A 12,491-nucleotide genomic window follows, 5' to 3' on the forward strand; every position below is an offset into this window, starting at 1 on the left:
CAGGAGCAGCAAAAATCGGGCTTGACTCCCTGAGGCAGCAGGGAGGGCCAGGGGGCGAGATGTGTCATCCCGGCCCTGGGAAATACCGTGATGCCTCACGTGAGTGCACAGTGCATCATGGGGATCCCTCCTGCTGTCCCTGGGCTTCATGCAGCAAGCAGCCATGGCTGCCAGATGATCAGAAAAATGGAGTTAAGGGAGGGCTCGCTCCCTTAACCTCGTTTCAATGAGTGGCTATTTAGGAAGGTTTGCTGCCATGTTGCCACCGGGATCGGCCCGATCTCAGCAGTTCAAGCACATGTGCAAAATCGGGCTGGGCTCCTTTAGCCTGGTTTTACACATGCATGTGAATAGCCTCATTCAGGACAGGGTCTTACGATCCATGAGACCCGGTTTGTGGCGGTGAGCGGGAAGAGTGCGCTAAGCCCGCTCTCCCCACTCACAAGAGTAGAGGGAGCCCTGGGCGGCTGGATCAGCTGCCCATACAGTTGCTGTCTCCGAGACGGAGCCGGCGGGGGCTGAGGGGAATGGGGACCGATTGGCCCCCGCAAGCTCCAGCATTCCCTGCACGAGCACGCAGGGCATGCTGGTGAGACCCCCAGAGCTGGGAGGCGGCTTTTCGCCTCCCCGCTGGGGGTATCCTCATGAGTAGGCATAGTGCAAAGCCGTGCTGTGGCTACTCACAATTATTAAAACCAGGTTTGTGGAGCGCTCACTCCGCAAACCTGGTTTTAGGGCAGGGGTTCTTGAGCGGGTTACCCGCTCCAGAACCTCTGGGCTCGCAGCCGAACCCAGTGGTTCTTACGATCGTCAAAAATCAGGCTAGGCTCTCCTAGCCCAATTTTTGCCGATCGTCAGAATAGCCCCTCAGAGTTAAATCTACCTGGAGCAGCCAACGATGGTTGTTAAACACTAAAATGTTTATAGCTTATTTGATACTCATCAACTTCTCCTTTATGTTCAAATCAGGCCTCACCACAATAATATAGAATTTGGGGGGAAAGATGCAACTCAGTAATCCAAAACCAGAGGCTAAGATGGAGAAGATCTCAACAGCCACCATGTATTTTCCTTTGGTACTAAGATAGGTTGGAATAGATGACAACCAAACACTACAGAAAACCAACATGCTGAAAGTAATAAATTTGGCCTCGTTAAAACTGTCAGGTAGCTTCCTAGCTAGAAAAGCCACAGTGAAGCTGACAACAGCCAGGAAGCCCAAAAAGCCCAAGACACAGTAGAACATGAGAGGTGAACCCTCATTACATTCCAGGACAATTGCTTCATTTATTGAATGCATGTCAACATCTGGGAAAGGGGGAGAGATTGTCAGCCATGCAGTACAAATCAGTGTCTGAATGAGGCAACAGGAAAGAACAATGAAGATTTCCAGTCTTTTCCCCACCCATTTCCTCATCCTGGACCCTGGTTTAGTAGCCATGAAGGCTAGAACCACAATGATGGTTTTGGCCAGAATGCAAGAAACTGCCACGGAGAAGATGATGCCAAATGCAGTTTGTCGAAAGAGGCATGACAGTTTCCCAGGTTGGCCTATGAAGAGCAAGGGACAAAGGAAGCAGAGCAGGAGAGAGATGAGGAGCGTGTAGGTAAGGTTCCGGTTGTTGGCTTTGACAATGGGAGTGTCCTGGTGCTTAATGAAGATCCCAAACACCAAAGCTGTGATGAAAGTAAAGGAAAGAGCAGAAGCGGCCAAACTGGTTCCCAGAGGTTCTTCATAGGACAAGAAGGTGATAACTTTTGGAATGCACCCATTTTGGTCATTGTTTGGATAATGATCTTCGGCACATTGAAAACAATGATCCATGTCTGGAAAAGAATATATGGTTTCTCTATGTGGAAGTATCATATATTTTGGATTGCAGTAAGCAAGCTGAAATATCACAAAACATTGCATAAACACAGCTCATTTCAAATTGGATAGATCCTGTGGTGATGGTGCAGAATTCCTTCTCCAGTAGAATTTTAGCTCACATTGTGACTTACAAGCAAGGGAAAAGGATATCTGGAACAGTTCCAGAGCTTCAGATCAAACTGACAGCACCTCGACTGCAGGGAGGTGGGGACTGCTTTCACATAACACACATCTTGCTTCAGAAAATGAGATTTGTGGGCTTTTTTAAGTACTCAGTCTCATTGAGTCTTTCTCCACAGAATTGGAGTAGTGATTATTTAATTCAATTATGAAAAAGAAAGAAAGAAAACCCTAATCCCACCTGTTGAAATTGCCTTCCTCAGAACTGCTGATGGTTCAAAAGCCACAACCACTTTGCATCCAAAGTGGGGATGGGATATTCCACAGCTCCCTAATACTTAACATTTTTTCAAATTTCATTTATTTATTTTATTCTTTTTATTTATATTTTATCTGATTTATAAATGGTGTGAACCGTGTCGAGCAGTAGTATCCTGGGGGGGAGCATGGTATAAATGTGTTGAATAAATAAATAACTAAACATTGAAAACACCACCATAGAACTTGTTAGAATTTTTGATTACTAATATTTCCCAGTAGCCAGATTTTAGCTATGGGATTATTTGGTCCTGACCAGTTGCTTGCCCACTGCCCAGAAAATGAAGCACACACTAATCAAATTAACCTTTTATTCGGGTTACATTTAGGATAGGTTAGAAGAGCTAACCTTTAAAAGTCTAGACATATTGAAGAATTTAGTAGGTATCACACCACTCCTGCCTAATCAAACTGCAAATCAGACAGCAACTCAAAGGATAGAATCTGAAACATGAGACCCAACGGAAAATAAAAATAAAAATAAAAAAGTATAGCTAGAGTTTCAAGCCCAAAGTAAGGTGCAAAGTTCAGGAAGTGGAAAGATTCAAAAAGGGAAAGGTTCAAATAAGAGGAGAAAAGTTCTAAAAAGGAGAGAAAAAATCCCCTAAAGGGGACAAAAGTCCCAAAATCAAACCCATGGCTTAAACTCTTATAGTGCCTTGTCTCAGGGGAAGGTCTTCGCCTCCAGAGGGGATGATTTTGAGATACTTGTTAAGTTTTGGTAGATTACACACACACACACACACACACACACACACACACACACACACACACTTGTTTTAATAAAGATATACACAGAAAAGGAGAAAAAGAACAACAAGATTATCAAATACAAATACAAAGCAAATACAAAGATTCTCAATACTATCCGTATACATCAGCCAGAATTCCTTCAACCAACATGTCTCTCTCCCCTGCTCTACAAAATGCTGAGGCGAGTCTCACAATCAGTGAGACTCGCCTCTAGGGGGTTTGTGGGCTTAGCCCGCTCTCCCCGCAGACAAGCACCAGAGTTGCCCTGGGCAGCCAGATCGGCTTCCCACATGACTGCCGGCTCCATCATGGAGCCGGCGGGGGCTACAGGGATCAGGGGCCATGCGGCCCCCAGAAGTTCCAGGCAAGTGCGCGGGGCATCCTGGAGAGACCCCAAGCCTGGGAGGCTGCTTGCAGCCCCCCCGGCTGGGGGTCTACTCATGTATTGCAGTGTCGCGGAGCTGTGCTGTGGCAACACAGGACCAAAAAACCCTGGTTAGCGGAGCACTCACTCTGTTAACCTGGGCTAAGGAGAAAGGGAATTAGAGGGGTTTGCCACACAGCTCCCATTGCAGCAGATGACTGCCCAAAAGCGGGCTAGGCTCCCTTAGCCCACTTTTTGGTGGTCATGAGAATCGCCTCACTGATATCTAAGTAGAAGATACCATTCATGTTAATCAGAAAGATGTCATTTTCAAATATAATTAAAATTTGAGTGCAATTGTCTTGTTTGCAAAAATTATGAATTGCTGATTGTTGCATCATTTGCAAATATATATCTGAATTAGGTTACTTCACCAGTCAGTTGACTAGGACCAGAGGGCCAGCTCTTGGGAGAGGGGGATCCCATCTGTGTTCTTGTGTTTTTTCTCATTATAAAATAAGCTACTTAGGTATCTAATCTGCCTAATTTATTTGTACCCATCCAAATTCATCTGTCTGGCCCATAGCTAGTCTGGCTATGAATATATTTTATATTTTTTTAAAATGAAATATTTTATGAAAGATTTTATATTTCATTTTAATTCTTATTGTGTAGTTTTTATGGTTTTATATTGTTGAATGTTTTGTAAACCACCTTGAGATTATTTTAATGAAAGGCGGTACAGAAATTCAAAAACAAACAAACAAACAAATGAACTTCCCTTTGCATAAGGCTTGCAAAGCAATTTTCTAAAGAACTTGTTGGCAACTTATCAGCAACAGTCAGTATGAACAGATTTAAACCAAAGTCTTCATATATGGATTATTAAAAGCATAAGTACATAAGGACAGCCCCGCTGGATCAGGCCAGAGGCCTATTTGGTCCAGTATCCTGTCTCACACAGTGGCCCACCAGATGCCTCTGGAACTGGAAGTGAGGGAAACTGGAAGTGAGGGAATGTCCTCTCTCCTGCTGTTGCTCCCCTGCAACTGATATTTAGAGACATCTTGCCTCTGGGGCTGGAGGTGCCCTATAGCAGATACACACAGATTTGTAGCCGTTGATAGACCTGTCCTCCATTAATTTGTCTAAGGCCCTTTTAAAGCCATCAAAGCTAGTGGTGTTCTACCCAGGTTTTCCTCTTAACATGCTTCCACACAACCAAAAATTGGGAGCACACAGCTCCCAAACCTGGGTTGAACACAGTTTTTGAATGTTTGAATGACCTTCATTTCTATTATAAGAAGTCACCAGCACCAATACTGACACACTCATGCAGAATTGAAGCTAATATTTTTGACAGTGTACATAACATTTCTTACTCATCTGGTCTGAGATCTTCCCTTCTGGACATGGAAGGCAGTCATAGCAGCAAAATGGCTTGCCTTCCACCTTGACCTTACTATATCCAGGACAGCAATTGTCATTGCACAGAGAAAGGGGTATTACCTGTCCATAAAGGAAAAAGGAGAATAGGAGTTCCTTTGAAACAAACAAACAAAAAAAATAGGCCCACATACAATTCACTGTTAGGCATATGGCAGTATGATCATCTGTGCTGTTGCATGGGTCAGAAACAATGTCAATGTAAAGCCCATTCACATGTTATGTTCAACACTTGTACGAGTGTACAGTGTACACAGGTACAGATCCTTACACAACTACAGTCATTTGCATGTTATGTTGAATGCAGGTACAGAGGTACACTTCCTATTTGAAGGGCCTGTAACCAGAATCACTTTTAAAATGAACACACTTTTACAAGGTACACAGGCTCAAACATCACACAAACACATGTATGAGTGTGCAGAAATCTGTACACTCATAGAGCACAATGTCTTAACTGGGCTGAAGATGTTCAAGAGCGGTCTTGCACCACTGCCAAAAACCATGCAAATGAAACAGCTCTTTCACAGCTGTGTCAAGGTAGTTTCTGACTCTTGCAATAGCAACAGCACTACCTCCATCTAACACTGTGCTTTGTGTGGGCCATTATTTATGACTGATAAATAGAAAAAGTAAACAATAATGGGTTGAAACACAAAGAAAAACATCTTAGCTACAAATAAGAGAATCTAAGCAGAATGACCCATATCATACACCTCATACATTATATGCAATATATAGTATATCAATAAATCAAGTGCTGTTTCACTGGCTGGCATCCAGACATAGTTAATAGTAAAATTCAGGAGTTACTCTAAAGGACTATTTATTTATTTATTTATTAATGCAGACTGGAAACACTGAGGCCACATTCACATGTAACACAAAACTGGAGTTCCATTCACTTTTGTTTTTACTAACTGTACATCCGAATGCGAGCAACTCCAGTTTGGTCAAGAAATGGACCCACACTTTCCCTCCCTGAACTCCACTTTGTACCTTTGATTTGAAGTATGGTCGGCTGTCTAGACCTCCAGTTTGGTGGTGCCAGTGTTATGTCCGAATGCTGGACCTGCAGTTTCCCCCTCCTGCAGCTGGGGTTGGGGGAAGAAGTTCCTCCCTCCCTCCTGCTGCTATTGGCTGCTGGGGCTGTCCTTCATTAAATAAGAAGCAGCCAGTTCCCCCTCCTTTCTGCAGTCAGTGAGACTACAGTCAGAGACTGTTTTGTCTGAAAGTGGACGGGAAAGGAAGGCGGGAATGGAAGCCTGAGAAAGAGCCTTCTCAATGTTGCCTCTCAAGCTCTGGAATGCTCTTCTCTGGGCAAACACCCATGGCTAACACCCTGAGTAAGCAGCACTGCAAAGACACTGTGCTAGCCCGTACTGTGCTAGCCAGTAGTGAGAAGTCTGGATGTTCTGTTCTTCCATGGATAGTTGGATGGTTATACTTACCTGGTTATACCTGCTGGGCCACACAATGGCATCTTCATGAAGAACAAACCTGTTCTTTGGGCCAACCAGTGGATCCACTTTTCCAATTTTGATTCTTAGGAAGGACCGGTTTGGGAACGTGACCCAGTTGATAATGTCAAATCCACCTATTAATTCCCCATTTTCATCAAAGGAAACCTTTTCCCCAGCACTGTTGTTGAATGAGACATGCCTTAGAAAGTGATTGAGCTAAATTGAAGGTTGGGGGGAGAATTAAAAGAGATTCAAAGATCATGCATTGCAGAATTAGGAACAGTAATAATAGTAAAATAGGAAGAAAGCATCTAAGTACCTAAAAATGCTTAGATACATCCACAAGACCAGCCACCTAATGGCACAGCAAGGAAGTAACTTGCCTAGGGAGCAAGGGGTTGCCGGTTCAAATCCCCACTGCTATGTTTCCCAGACTATGGGAAACTCCTATATCGGGCAGCAGCTATATAGGAAAGTGCTGAAAGGCATAATCTCATACAGCACTGGAGACAGCAATGGTAAACCTCTCCTACCAAAGAAAACCACAGGGCTCTGGGGTCACCAGGAGTCGACATCGACTTGACGGGCACAACATTCCTTTACTCTCCTACAACTGACATTACCTGCCATGGCCATTGATTCAGAAGCTTCCACCTCTCTCCACTTGGAATCTCTGTGTGTTTGAAGATTGAGGAATGCATTGCATGCAATGCATGCGCCACAGCATAGACAGCATTGAAGATGCTATAGCTGAGGCCAGTCATGTGCATTTCAAAAACAGACCCTGGAAGAGTCTTCAGCTTCTCCTCTCCAGTGCAGGTTCCCTCAGTCTTCTCCTCTATCTCAGAGCTGGAGAAAAAGCAGTTGAATGCCTGTTCCCAGAATTCCCTTATAAATCCATCTTCTTTTTCTGAGGTCGGGTTTCTTATCTCTAGAAATGTCTGGAATCCTAATGGCTCTTCTGAGTGCATTGCAAATGATATAGCACCATGGAGGAAATCTATGTTTGAATATCTTTGATAGGGAAGTGATGAGAAACCCATCTGGGCTGTCATAATCCAAACTTTGTCCTTGTTCTTCATTGGGACACCTTCAAATTTTGCATAATTGTACATTAGTCTCAGTGTCAACATGGTCTGAATTTCACCATGTACAAGGACCACATTGGCAGTGCTTCCCATAACAACGTGCATTGTTTTCATCACCTCCACCTCCATTTCACTGACATGAGTGGAAAACGTTTGCTTTGGGGTTCTCTCAATGAAGTCAGTGCAAATGCCATACTGTGAGAACATTGGAAGCACATTCTCTATAAATCTTTCTGTACTGTTTTCACTCTTAAACATCACCCCAATCCATGTCCATGCAAAATGCAACAGTAAGGGGAGAATCCCCTTATACTGCTGCAAGTCATTTGGAAACATCTGGTGGAAGAAACCTCCTTCTGTTTCACTATTAATCACTGGAGCACAGCCATATATGATCTAAAGATAGCAACAAAAAAACCAGTAAAGGTTTAGTTCCAAAGTAAATTCTGTGTGTATTTTTGTTGTTGCCGTTTAAATGTTTTAAACTGCCCTGAGCTGTTTTTGGAAGGGCAGTATAGAAATCGAATTCATGATGATGATGATGATGATGATGATGATGATGATGATGATGATGATATACTTTCTATATCAAAATCATGCAATTTTGATGCTGGAACTATGTTCTCATATCTTTTGCTAGGTGAACTGCTTTGAGAACATTTGTGTGGAAATACAGTATACACATTTTTTTTAATTAAATAGTAATTGTAGGTTACCTAATCCAAACTCCAGCTAGATGGAAGAAAATCAAGAGCTAGAGCACCCTCAGCAGAAGACTGTCCAACCTCTTCTTGAAGATTTACAGTGAGGAGAGTCCAACCTTCCCCTTGGTAACTGAATCCATCATCAAACTGCTCTTATTGTTAAGAGGTTCCTCCTTATATTAGGAGGTTCCTCCTAATATCTACTATCCTATGATGTAAAACAATTAGATATGGAGACTATTTCCACGATCAATGAAAAGTGGGCTAAGGGAGGGATTGTGAAGACCACTGGGTTCACGGTACTCCCAAGGCGGCTAGCTTGCCTAAAACACCCAAGCGAGTGCTCTGTTAACCTCATTTTGTTGCTTGTGTGTTGCCACGGTTTGCGGCGACACATGAGTAGACCCCCAGCTGGGAGGCTGCAAGCTCAGGGGTCTCTCCAGGATCCCCCCGATCCCCACAGCGATGATGCCCCTGATCCCCGTTACAGAGTTGGCAGTCATGTGGGTGGCCTATCGTCTGTGGAGGAAAGTGGGCTAAGCCTGCTCTCCTCACAGACCTCACTGAGGCGCTTCACAGCAATCACACAAAGTGCCTCATGTTCTGCTTTCTAGAACATCAGATTTCCTTCCTTCCTTCCTTCCTTCCTTCCTTCCTTCCTTCCTTCCTTCCTTCCTTCCTTCCTTCCTTCCTTCCCTTTATATCTATTTATGTAAACTGCTTTGGGAACTGTGGTTGAAAAGCAGGATATAAATATTTGTTGTATTTCTATTCCTATTTATTAGAACCACAGTCCCTTTACTCCAAATAAGAAAATTGCATCCAAAGGGCAAGAAAACCCATAATGGCTAGTTACATAGCCATGTTTCATATATACACCCTACCTGTGGAATCTTGTAGAGACATAGGGTGGTTGCTATATAGAGAGAGATGTAAGAGTTAGGTCCCCCAATTACTGCTACTGGAATATTTTCGAAATCACTCTTGTAGTTTGGGATGAATCTGTTGTAGTTATGAAGGAAACTGCCCCTCCTGAAGAGAAGTTCCATTGAGGCAAGATAGGTCCAGCTTACACTGAAATGGCTGTTATAGATGTCAAAGCCCAGTGTGGCATTGGGTAAGATCTGGGGGTTTCCATTGATCTCCTTTGCAGCATATACCAAGGCCAGGATGTGCTGGTAGTTGGGAGTCAGGAACCTAGCATGAGATTGACATGCTTCATCAGAGTGCGATGATATTGACTACACCTCTATTCCAAATACACATAGACCTATTTTACACCATGCATATGTACAGGTATATCAGTAGTTGCTTCCAAAAAAAAAAAGTCTGAAAGGGGTATAAATACCCCTAGTACTGGACAGTTTTAGTTGTAAACCGCCTAGAGATGCAAATATAAACAAACAAACAAATAAATAAACAAACCTCACATTGTAAGTCTCTGAGGCTCTTCTCACAGTCGGTGAGAAGAGCCTCTGGCGGTTTGTGAGGAGAGCGAGCTAAGCCTCCTCCTCAGTTCTCCAGCTCCAGGACGGAACCAGCAGGGGCTGGGAGGATCGGGGGTTGCATGGCACCTGGAAGCTCCAGTATGCCCTGCACGAGCACACAGGGCATACTGGAGAGACCCCCGAACTGGGAGGCTGCTTTTAAGCCTCCTGGCTGGGGGTCTACTCACGAGTAGCCATGCTGCGGAGCTGAACCGCGGCTACTCACTATTTTAAAAACTGGGTTTGCAGAGCACTTGCTCCACAAACCTGGTTTAGGTGGAGGGGTAGTTAGGCGGGTTAACTACCTGGAAGCCACCGGGCTTGCCTGCGAGCCCGGTGGCTCACACGGTCAGGTGAAATCAGGCTAGGCTTGCCTAGCACAATTTTGCCTGATCATCAGAATTGCCTCTCTATTTAGTGACAATATAAGGAACATAGGATGCTGCTTTCTACTGAGTTGGACCATTGGTCCATCAAGCTCAATATTATCCACACAGACTGCAATGGCTACAGGCAGGAGTTTCTCTCAGTCCTATCCTGGAGATGTCAGGGAGGGAACTTGGAACCTTTTGGTCTTCCCTTAAGAGAAATATCTTACAGTGCTCACATGTAGTCTCTCATTCAAATGTAAACCAGAGGGGACCTGCTTAGCATAGAGAACAAGGGACAGAGTGGGAAGAGGGCATATCCACATGTGACTTTCCCATTTGACAGGCTGACATACTTGGGAGAGGATGTGGTGGCATCCCTTTTGCAAGGCAAATGCTTATTTATTTATTTATCTATCTATCTATTTATTTATGTTCAATTTTTATACCACCCTTCCCAAATGGCTCAGGGCAGTTTACAATTCTTATTAGCCTGGAGACAGGAGGCTGGGCAAGTGCTCAGAGAGGCAGCCAGCAAGATGTTCCGCAGGCATGGAGTAGGCATGATACCGGATGGGCCTGGGCCACCCTCTCTAAGATTATGGTTCCAGAAACAGCATGGAATTGCAGTTATAGTGGTGTCATGTTCACATTTTATGCTGCCATCACAAAACCTCAGGTTGGGGTGGTGAAACTCACTCCAAAAGAAATGCTCTGATTGGAATTTAAGGTAAATTTCAGGTCACCACGGTTTCATGCATTCAGACGTACACAAATCCCAACCTCTGCCCCATTTAACCTGTTTTGCGTTATGTGTGAATATGGCCTATGTTGCAGAATCTGTCAGAAACATCATTAGATGGGCGGGGCGGGCGATACAAATCAAATGTTAAAGCAATGCATATACTACTGTTCTTGATATCAGATATACAAGGAGGCGGGTCACATGATCCGTGAGACCCACTTTTGGCAAAACTGCGGGGAGAGCAGGCTAAGCCCCCTCTCCCAGCAGATTATCTCTGCAGGAGTCCACAGGAGCCCAGGAGGATACGGCCGCCCACACAATTGCCGACTCTGTGACGGAGCCGGCAGGGGCTAGTGGGAGCGGGGGCCAATTGGCCCCCGCCAGTTCCAACATGCCCTGCGAGAGCGCGCCAGGCATGCTGGAGAGACCCCCGGAGTCCGGAGGCGGCTTTTCATCTCCCCTCCAGGGGTCTCCTGGTGAGTAGGTGCAGGGCGGAGCCTTGCTGCGGCTACTCAAGATCTGATAGCCCGGGTTTGTGGAGTGCTTGCTCCGCAACCCGAGCTAAGGGGCAGGCTACCAAAGTGGGTTACCCGCTGGAAAACCACCGGGCTAGCAGCCAAGCCCCATGGCTCTTAAAATTGGGGAAAATCGGCCTAGGCTTTCCTAGCCCGATTTTCCCCGATCGTGAGAATAGCCCCAAGGTGTTGCAGAAAGCCTGAAGCACAACAATGAATATAGGTGCCATTATTCATAATAAAATGCAAATATTGTTGTATGCTATACCTGTTATACAAAGAAATTATAAACTATGGTTGATATTCTTTGCAAAAAAAAAAAAAAGGCTGAACAAGTAAAATCCACAAATGAATAAGCAGATCTACTGAACTGAAGATAAATTAGAATTTTGTGACAATGCAGACATAGCCCATTCAACCTCCACTAATTTAATGAAGTTTCAGCCGATTGACAGAGTAAGATTGATTTCCAATCAATCTCTTCCCATCTGAAGCAAAATACAAATGAAATCCAATGTTCTGCAGCAATCTGCCAGATCATATTATAATTAGAGAAGTAAGATATGGTTAGAAGAAAACTCAACTTCTTACACGTGATCATCAAAGTGTTCCAGAGATGGATATTTCTCAAAGGTCATCGTAGGTGGAAACATTTGGATCTGAGAAATAATACCAGCAATGATGAAATCGCCTCCCTGATAATACTTGTGAAGAATAGGAAGAGGGTCACTGTGGATGCATTTATGAATAGGAACTATGCACACAACAGGCGTCAGCAGCACCATCAATACCAATAGCACAAGCACTGCCATCTCGCAGGAAAATCTTCATTATAAACAAAATTCCTGTGTACTTTTTTTATTTCAATAGCACTACCGGATGTGGCTGACTGCTCTCAAATGATTCAAAGACCAGATTATTCAAAAATGTAAATAAATAGCAGTTAGCCTGAGAAAGCCCTGTGTCTATAGTCCTGGCTTTGAATCACATGGGTATATTAGCAACTTCCTGCAGTCTTGGCTTGTGATTTTACACATGACAACTGCTTCTCCTTTGGGACTTGAAGAATTAGAAAAATAATAGTTATCTTGATAATTACAGTCTGGGTAATCTCTTCTTCCATGTTACAGAATCTGCAGCATTGTGGAAGAAAACATGTTTATGAAGCCTTAAGGAAGTACAGCATTGTGAGGAAGTGCTGTTAGCTTGGTCTATGTCCCACAAAGAGAGTTCTAGGCTGCATCATC

General features: G+C 44.1%; 1 protein-coding gene across 1 annotated transcript; it reads right to left on the bottom strand.

The window, feature by feature from the left end:
• Positions 1 to 928: 928 nt before the first annotated feature.
• Positions 929 to 12,056, bottom strand: LOC128329754 (vomeronasal type-2 receptor 26-like). The gene is made up of 6 exons (XM_053261378.1): positions 11,836 to 12,056; positions 9,014 to 9,212; positions 6,961 to 7,821; positions 6,326 to 6,553; positions 4,811 to 4,937; positions 929 to 1,827 (listed from the first exon to the last, which is right to left on the bottom strand). Exons 1-6 carry the CDS (start codon positions 12,054 to 12,056, stop codon positions 929 to 931), a joined length of 2,535 nt encoding a protein of 844 aa, XP_053117353.1.
• Between the last annotated feature and the right edge of the window lie 435 nt (positions 12,057 to 12,491).

The sequence above is a fragment of the Hemicordylus capensis genome, chromosome 6, assembly GCF_027244095.1.
Source record: "Hemicordylus capensis ecotype Gifberg chromosome 6, rHemCap1.1.pri, whole genome shotgun sequence".
Classification (NCBI taxonomy): Eukaryota; Metazoa; Chordata; class Lepidosauria; order Squamata; family Cordylidae; genus Hemicordylus; species Hemicordylus capensis.

What these genes read in the sequence shown, in the direction of transcription:
- LOC128329754 (XM_053261378.1), bottom strand. Translation starts at nt 12,056, where the DNA reads ATGGCAGTGCTTGTGCTATTGGTATTGATGGTGCTGCTGACGCCTGTT. An exon ending in GTCTCTACAAGATTCCACAG is followed by an intron (nt 7,822 to 9,013) that starts GTAGGGTGTATA and finishes TGCTATCTTTAG; the next exon opens with ATCATATATGGCTGTGCTCC. An exon ending in GGCCCAGCAGGTATAACCAG is followed by an intron (nt 4,938 to 6,325) that starts GTAAGTATAACC and finishes CTTTATGGACAG; the next exon opens with GTAATACCCCTTTCTCTGTG.